This window comes from Perca fluviatilis, chromosome 23 (genome assembly GCF_010015445.1).
Source record: "Perca fluviatilis chromosome 23, GENO_Pfluv_1.0, whole genome shotgun sequence".
NCBI lineage: Eukaryota > Metazoa > Chordata > Actinopteri > Perciformes > Percidae > Perca > Perca fluviatilis.
In genome coordinates, this window is record NC_053134.1 from 9,790,225 (window position 1) to 9,799,764 (window position 9,540).

The 9,540-nt window shown below is 40.3% G+C and overlaps 1 protein-coding gene across 1 annotated transcript in view; it reads right to left on the reverse strand.

Annotated features, from left to right (window-relative positions):
* Positions 1 to 6,228: 6,228 nt before the first annotated feature.
* mtpn (myotrophin) overlaps positions 6,229 to 9,540 on the reverse strand; it is a 30,091-nt gene continuing 26,779 nt past the window's right edge. Inside the window, exon 4 of the mRNA XM_039792105.1 lies at positions 6,229 to 7,555. Coding sequence (XP_039648039.1) covers positions 7,469 to 7,555 — 87 coding nt within the window. The 3' untranslated portion in view covers positions 6,229 to 7,468. The remainder of the gene's footprint in view (positions 7,556 to 9,540) is intronic.

Genomic DNA, 9,540 nt, shown 5'->3' on the forward strand with positions numbered 1-9,540 from the left:
TAGGAAAAACAAAGATCTTTCAAAGATTTCACAGCACCACTGGCCAATACAGAGCTACTCGCACTCCATCTGAGTACTCAGAGGGTATGGTGTCCTCATTCACTTTGACTAAGACAAATGGCTCATAGAAGTCCTTCTTAAGTCTTTGTGAGAGGATGTAGTACAGCGAGTTGGCCAGGAAAGTTCGCAACTGTTTTAAAATACTCTGAGTGTGCACTTTTAAAAGTTGCGTTAGTAGATTTTTAGCTAATGGAGAGTAGAAGAGCTCTAAAACAAGCTAACCGAGTCTGACTCGTGGCTAACATTCTAGCAAACAATTATACTTACTTACACATCAGGGGCCCATATGCAGAGGCCCACTCCTCGACGCAGTGGCTCAGGGTTTGAGTCCGACCTGCGGCCATTTGCTGCATGTCTTCGGCCCCCCTCTCTCTCCCCTTTCCTGTCTACAGCTGTCCTGTCTATTAAAGGCTAAAATGCCCAAAATATTATAAAAAAAAAAGAAAATGGCTGCCTGCTTCTGCTTGAACTGGGTGAATAAGAATAGTGACTGAACCTTCGCTTTCTGAGTCTCTGCACCGTCATTGCAGCCGGGGAATGACTGTAACAGCACTGTAGCGGCACATTCTACCTACAGTGTAGCTGTGACATCACAACCGTACAGAAGTCCTGATGGCTTATTTAAAGGCACCATTTCTGAATACAGGCTGTGTGCATTTCTCTGTGGATGAGCGTTTTGATACTTATACTACGAGTATAGCACCTTAGCCAGCTTTATCAGAAAAAATGCCATGGAAATCTCACTTTTTACAATATGAGATCTTTAATGTTAGTGTATGCTAATGGTTATTTGGGTTTTGGTCTATAAATTGGTATAAAAATAATTCTGATCTGTTGTTTTTGTGGTAAAACATTCACACATCCAATTGCTTTCCACTCTCATGTTTTCAGAACCATTTTGATAACTTAGTTGGTTTTCCCACTGGAAGTTCACAAATGTAGACTGCAGCCATGAAGTGTACATGGTCAGCAACAGGTTTCTGGGGTGACCGTGGTGTACAGGGACTAGAGGATCTAATTTGTGCCAAGAAAAACCACACCTTCACAACCTGCGCTGTTGGCACCAAACACAGACGATCCATAGATTGGAGTGATCCATAGGCTGTTAACACCAAATCCTCACCCTGCCATCAACATCTCCCAACAGACATCAATAATTGAGCAAGCGGCACTTTCCCCTGCTCGTTAAATATCCAATTGTGGTGACAGGACTGGATGTCGGCCACTTTAGCTTGATCTTTTTGTTTTTACCAGACGAAGTGTATCTCAGGACAGTTTGTCATAGCCTTTAGCCACTGCACTTTAATGCTTGATTTTCTGAGATGCCGCGCTGCACATGATTGTTTCGTCAGCAGTGATCATGCTATAGTCCTTAAATGACATGTTCGGCCCATTCTAACATGTAGTTGAACTGCAAGTCAACAGTCTGTAAACTTCATATAAGTGAAACACTTGTCTGGCAATGTAGTTCAGTAAAAAAAATAAAACATTCTCTATTGTTTGTAATACATGGGAAAATAATGAATGTCTAGAACTTTCACCTCTACAAAATCAAGTAAGTGAACAAAACAGCTAATTGCACATTGCATCAACCTATTGATTGAAATATTAACCTGCTACATGAACCATATTATGTCCCTTTGAATTAATTACAGGATCTGAGCAGGTAGCACAAAGGTTTCAGAGGTTCATTGGAATGATGATTACCTGCAACCCATTCTTTACTCTGGACATGAGCTGAATTTGGAATCAGTGCAAATGACTATGGATTAGTTATGTTGGGTAAAAAGGCTCCTGGATGATGTATTTTTAATATGTATTATCTTCCGTTATGTATTTATTTGTTCTTGTCAGCCATTTATATTTATCTTTATTTACATGGTCATTTAATGGCCTGCGTAAGCATATGCCTTTATCTCTAGTGGCCCGCAGAGAAATCACCCTGTTAGACACAGTATCATTGTATTGTTCATAACATCATCATATGGGACACTTGTTTGTTGAATCTCTATCTGGCTGTGCAGAGAAGTTTAGAAATAAAGTTATGTGGACAACAGAATTTTTTCAAAGTTGTGAAAGTCAAAATGCAGCGCAGGAGCGGTGTCTTCAGACAAATTACCCAAGATTTCTCTGAGTGCTCAGTGGCACGCACAGCCATGGCTGGCAGCCACGCTGCATTTGACGTGCTCAGCCGTCATAACAGTAATAATGAATCCGCTTTTATATCCAATTAAAATGTTCCTAATAGCATTGTGGTTGCATCGATTTCTCTGCAAATGGCTGTTTAGCTGAGAACATTTGCACTGAGGCATCTACAGGGATTTGGGTCTGGCTCATCGCACACTGGCTCAGAGTACAAACAAAAAGGGACTGAAAAGTAAATAGCCCGTAAGAGATTTATGTTTATGTATGTGTATATAAGCTTGTCAGAGCACAACTGCCTGCTTTTAAATGTCTTCAGCTGCCTTCTATATCTGCTCTATGGACTACAGAGACGGTGAGAACGATGAAAATATCCAACCTGGTCAATTCTCCATCTTTCTCTCTTTAACTTAACTTAGTTGTAACACTAATGCTCAACCTGTCTCTCAACCATGACTCATAAAATCACTGGTTTGCCTATTAAACTACCTATTTGAGTGTATCTACATGTTAAAATAGGAAATTGTGACATAAACAGTTTGACTGACCAGCGACACAAATGTGCTTAATTCACAATACAGTAAAGTCCATGCAATACAATACACTAAAATACCTATGTATTGTCTCCCCCCTGTACTAATTCATCATTTAAGGACCCCTCACTATTGCCCTTTAAAATGTAATCCACACCATTAAATATAAAAAACAAAGAGTTGGCTCCTGTGGCCATGCAGGTTTACAGCCAATTTGTACACATGCACTATACAGCAATTCTGGAGAGTACCTATATATGACGAAATACTATAAATATAACTCTGTTTTTTCAGTTTTCAGTATTAACTCTTTAACCAGCAGCTTAATATGTGATGTTCAGTAAAACACACACAGGACACTGAGTGATATTTCTCAAATATTGTCCCCTGACCCACATGGCGATTATGCGTTTGCCCCCACAGCTAATACAAGTCTTATTCAAACAAAAATTAACTTAATTCAAATGTTCAATCAAAATACACCATTATCCAGTGACTTTCAATTTGTGGGACTCCTTGAATTTAATGCTTGATTTCACGGTTGGCTTAACTTCAGCATTGCCGGACCTTCCTCCACAGCGCTGCGAAAGAGGGTCTGTCTAGTCCACACAGCATTCCGGGAGGTGAGAAAAACGTGCTCTGGTCTATTGGCATTTCTTTAAACCTATCACAGTTGTCTTGGGTGGTGCTAATCGCCGGACGGAGCAACGGTGCCGCTGCAAAATAGCCTCGGGAAGAAACTTGTTTTGGTGGAATGTGTACATTCAAAGGTTATTTTAGTCGTGCAACAGAAAACTCAGATTGGACAGATAGTCTACCCTGCAGAGATCTGAGGAGCAGTTAACCATAGTCCTCATAAATCCACCGGAGTTTAAAATTAAAACACAAAGAAAGTGGAAGGTAACCGACATCCGGCCGAAAAGAGGGACATCCGGCGCAATTTCCGGCGGCACCGGAGCAATCCCGGAAGTGGAACGTCGTGGATATAGACTACTACAACTAGGGAAATGAGGTTTAGATTTGTTGAAAATCAGTCGTGAGCTCAACTAATGCACGAGACAAGGAGTCAATAATAGGTTCGAGAGAGATATCAGGAGTCCATATTAATTATGTTAATGATTTGGATTTACTACTTCATTAACCACCATTTTCAACTGCTTGATTACAAGAGTAGCTCTGCGTAAAGTCTCCGTAGCAACTGTGTGGAAGGAAAACAGATGTGTGTGTGTGTAATTACATGCCTTCATCTCTGTGCATGCATGTATGGAGGCACATGTGCTAATTACTGCATCTGGTAATCACTGCAGAGACACTCAGCAATCAATTGTATTCACAAATCATTATCAATAATGTAAAGTGTTATTTTCTCTTTAGATAAAAACAGTGGTTGCATGTTTTTTTTTGGTTTCCCTCAGATTCAGCTGATAATTCCCTGCAGTTTTCTTCGGAAAACAGCAGGTGGGAGCAGAGTTCACTTAAAGTTATGTATGACTTCTCATTACACTCCTCTTTTCTTATCTGAAGACACATTTGTGTGACTTGTAGAGTATTCTTACACATTTTTTGGTTATGTTTTTGGCGTAAAGAAATGCATAGAGGTTTGGAAACCACTGATCTGCACAGTACATGACAAGGGGGCTGCATGGAATATAAACATGATGGTAAACTAATGATCCTAAGCAGAATTAGTGAAAGCCCCGATTTGCCCACGGAGCCTGTGCACCCTGTGGAAAAGCAATTCAAGGACTAAATGAAAATGTATTGCCAATGATTCATTTCACATTTATCATCGGCCTGAATCAGAGGCTTTCTTCTGCAGACAGCAAGATTTATTTGATGGCTCGACAAAGACAAAAGGGAAAAAAATGGGGTCTTTTATATTCCAGGAATGTCACTGTCAACCAAAAGCGGACCTCAGATATTCACTTTGAAAGTAATTTAAATCAGCAGAAATAAGATGGTAAGGATTGGAGGGGGCGTGGAAGCGAGGAGACGAGGCTGTCAAAAAGCAGCCTTTTATTTTTATCTTGATAAAAGTTTGCCCGGGGGGGCGTTGTTTTTTTTTTTTTTTTTTTTTTCTCACGGGGGACAAAAAAAAAGAAAAAGTCGTCTAGAGGCATGTGTATGTCTGATTAACAAAGCATTGCAGCATCCACCAGTCGTTTCACACACCTTTCACTCTTTGCGTCCCAGTCTGAAGCTTCCCTCCGGACGGGCTCCTTTTGACACAACCTGATGCAGCCCTTCACCTCATGCTACAGCTCAGTTACAGTACATGCTTCTATTGATTTTTCCCACTCCCTTCACCGTGGCAGGTCTAGCATTACTAACTCATGTTGTGTGGACAAACGGTGTTCAAACCCAAATGACTTTCTTTTAAATTCCCAAGGTTTCCAAAGATGTGTCATGCTGAATCACAGGGAAATGTGTATGAAGTGACAAGACATCTTTTATTTTGGATTTAAAGTTTTGACTCAAGTGCGATATAGCATTGATGAAGTGCTGGATAATGTAGATGGAGAACATGTGTGATGATGTTGAACAGAGAAGGAAATGTTTTTACTAAAGGTTACTAAAGGGTGTATACAATACATGAGTCGCAAAGGAATAAAATCTTGGAGTTGCCTGCCACGGGTGCAACTAGGATTTACACTACTCATCCAGGGTTCATGCAGATATTTGTCTCTGGAAAACAGGAGCATATTTTGGCGATAATGAAGCTACAACTCTTGGCTGGGAAAAGGGTTTTGACCTGATATGGCTCTCAACAATCTTGTTTCCTTGCGGGCTGAAGAATACAGCAGACAACTAAATACACATTTTGCATATGACACATGATAAATAATTTCACAGAATTTTGTTTATCAAAGTACAATTTTTGACAATGCAATCCCTCACAATGATTCCAGTTTAAATCGATGCAGTGGTCACACAAAATGAACTGATGCAGCAGTAATTATGACAATACTTGGTATGGTTGCAATAATTTTCTGTGGATGGTGGCTCATTTTCTGCATTAGAACAAACTATCCTTTTATACAGAAGCTTCTTTTTTGAATCCAACTCTAATGTGAGTCAAAGTCAGTCTGAGGTTCATAATGAAACAGCTTGAGGCGGTAGATTGGTATGACAACAAAGATTACAGTCTGCACTTTTTTAATGTTTGGAACGGAGTCGCACAAGTTCACAAATACTGATTAGATCGCCCGAGGCTATGAGAATACCAAGAGTCAAATTTGTCAATCAGCATGATGTCGCTTGTACTAGAAAATTACATGTTATTCATCTGGAAAAACAGTGGACTGAGTGGCAGTTACATTTTTACAAGGTGGACAATTCTGAGTAAATTAAGGCTTTTTGTCTGTATCAGCTGTCAAATAACAGCAGAGCATTTTTTAATAGGATGCATCGTTCTCAGTTTACCACCAGGCAACGTTATGGGTGACTTCACAACTTATTGAGCCAGTTTTCAAACAAAGTTCAGGTGACAGAATTGTTTTTTTATAGATATTTTTATTTCTGTTTTACATACTTTTTGTCACAACAAAGTCAGCAAGAGCATGTTTTGTCCATTACATAGTAGTAATTCATTTGAAAGCAACCAAGAGAGGACCAGCGACCATTTCATAGCATAAAAGCAAAGGCAATTTTGTCATGCAGCAAAACAGGCAGGGCTTCTAACCAATTCCAAGGCAAGGGGAATGCTAACAGCCCCCACCATCCAGTTTCAACTCTAACCCCCATTTACCCATCATTCAGAGCCCCCAGAGCCCATCAATTACAAAATACACAGAGAAGCTGCAACAAAAAACATATTTTTGCTCTCACTCCAGGGATGACAAAAATAACCTATCTAGAATTGCTTATTCTATTATGTGCTGTTAACATTGTTTCGAAAAGGGATTCACTAACCAATTTTAAAATTGCAACATTCAAGTCTTTCTAGTTAACCAGCATGATGATTGGTCAAAGAATACAGAATATCATTAATGCATGACCAACGTAAAATTTGTCAAAAACACGATTTGATATGTAAGTGATATGCTGAATAGAAAAGGAAAATTCAACCCCTGGACCTCTCTCAACCAACCTTTCCAAAATGAAAAAAAAAAAAAAAATTGGATTGGAGGGACTGGTGTGGTCTATTAAAAAAGAAATCAAGTTAGAGGACGAGGCCACACATATTGAAAGGTTAATATAATGTGTTCTACAACCTCTCTTTTCAATCCATCAAGTACAGTACAGTGCAATTACTGTTCATTTCGTGGGATTAAGCCCTGGCCATACAATACTTATATTGAAGTTGTAAAAAAATTGTTAACACACTATTGATCTATTACCATTTGATTTGCAAGAGAGAACTTCAAATGAGAGATGTGTATTTAAGTGCTAAGCTTTGCGTTTACATTACAGAGTGTGATTTCTAGTCTGAGCAGAGTTCTAGGATCCAGGTGCGAGAAGGCTCCCCCAGTGTTTGGTCCCTAAGGGAGAAATAACTGACAAGTCCTTCTGTTAAACGGCTACAAACAGAGGCCAAAACAAGAGAAAATCCTATCCCAAAAACTTGGGAAAAAAACAAAACAAGGTAAAGGAAAATCACCAGACGGACACAATGACCCTCCAACAAACAGACAAAAGCAGTGGTAAGGGTAAAAGAGGCGAGTCCATCTTCTGTCAGGGGACCACTGCATCCATCTGTCTGTCCATTCACCCACCTCCAACACTGTGCGGTCTCACTTGAGCAGAGCCTTTATGGCATCGTCCTCGGCAGCTTCAAAGGCACTGATGCCGTCCGGTCCTTTTCGGTTTTTGTCAGCTCCCTGTGGAGGAGAGGGGACATTAATATTAAATATGCTCAGTAGGTGCATCAAGTCTTCCTCACAGTATGATGCCAACTCCGCTTCATTGAGTCAGGGGTCAAGGTGATGAGCAGAGACTTCAATCTATAGCTGCTTGTCGAATAAAGCGTCCCATGCCCATTTGAAACTAATAGAGCCATATCTAAATCAGGACAAGGAGGGCCGAACAGACATTTCAGACAGCAGAGGTTACAGCATTGGTAAATATTATGGATATGGAAGAAACCAAGTTACAACACGCTGTTAATTTTCCTGGGAGCTGTATGTTTTTGTATGCTATTAAATAAATTGTTTAACTTAGTTTGAGATTTCAACTTCTAATAGCATGTTCTGTAGCTGATGGTCATTTATCTTAGAATACAAATATAATCAGCAAAAAAAGAAACATCCTGTCACTTTCAACTGCTTTTATATTTTAAGCAAACTTAACACATGCAAATATTTGCATGAACATTAAAATATTAAACAACTAAGACATAAGCTGCATTAAGTACTGCAGTGCATCTCCTCCACATGTACTGCACCAGACTGGCCAGTTCCTACGGTTGTTTTTGCCATCCTGTACCTGTCCTGCAGGTGTGATTTTTGGATGTGCCGATCCTATGCAGGTGTTGTTATACGTGGTCTGCCACTGTGAGGACGATCAGCTGTACTCCGGTCTCCCTGTAGCGCTGTCTTAGGGGTCTCACTGTAGGGACATTGCAATGTATTGCCCTGGCCACATGTGTTGTCCTTTCACCGTGCCTAAGGCACGTTCACGCAGATTAGCAGGGACCCTGGGCGTCTTTCTTTTCGCGTTTTTCAGAGTCAGTGGAAAGGTCTCTTTACTTTCCTAATTTTCTTATAACTGTGACTTTAATTGCCTACCGCCCTTAAGCGGTTATTGTCTTTTCAACCGTTCAACATGTGCATGTTCATTAATTGTTTATGGTTCATTGAACAAGCATGGAAAACATTTAAACCCTTTACAATGAAGATCTCTAAAGTTATTTAGATTTTTACAAAAGTATCTTTAAAATACAGTGTCCTGAAAAAGGGGTGTTTCTTTTTTTGCTGAGTTTAGTAGACACTAGAATGCTTTTTCAGAAAGACAGATACCCTCAGTAAGAGACTGAGTTCAGATAAAGGTGCTCTAAGCGATGTTGGGTCACTTCTTGACAGTCAAAGTATTGTCAAACAAAACTGAGGCTAGCTCACCCCTCGCCCCTCCTCCCCCCGTCCCCTCCCCCTCTCTTCCGCTCACTAACCCACCAACCCCCACCCCCAAATCCTTCTTGTCAGTTATTGGCTGGAAGACTGTTAGGTTTGGTGGTGCAGGTTGGCGCAGTTTGGTTTTGTTGCCGTTTGTGGAGCCTGGGCTGTCTACAGAGGCCGCGGCTTTTTACGGTGTGTTCAGGGGACAGGCAGCTCGCGGATAGTGAGGAGATGTTGCTGTATGTGACAAAAAATATTGTAGCCTAAAAAAATGCGTCACACCGCTTAGAGCACCTTTAAAGTAATTAGTGGAACAGAGGCCAGCCTCAGGTTGACAGTCAGGACTTAGGTTCTCTATGGCTCAGCAACATTTGGCAGGGCTTGGCAATAACATTGCCCTTGGCAACCAGATTGAGTTAATTGGCAACCCTTTCATGGCCTCTGGTTGCCCTGTTTGGCAACCACTTCTTCAATATTTGTGTTTCTTTTTAATACGTGAAAATAAATAAATAAATAAAAACTTAGAGAACTGGAAAAATCTAATTTCAAAAGAAGTCAATATTTTATTTGGTTGCCTCAGTAAAGACTACGTTTGTGCACAACAACATTTCCGCTGATGTGCAAACACTTGCCACACAGCCAGCATGTTGCAATGGTGAAACAAATGAAATGGTTTGATTGTGGATTTAAAAAAAAAAAAAAAAACGATAAACCGTCAACATCCCAAAATAATCCACATGGTTGACAGAAGG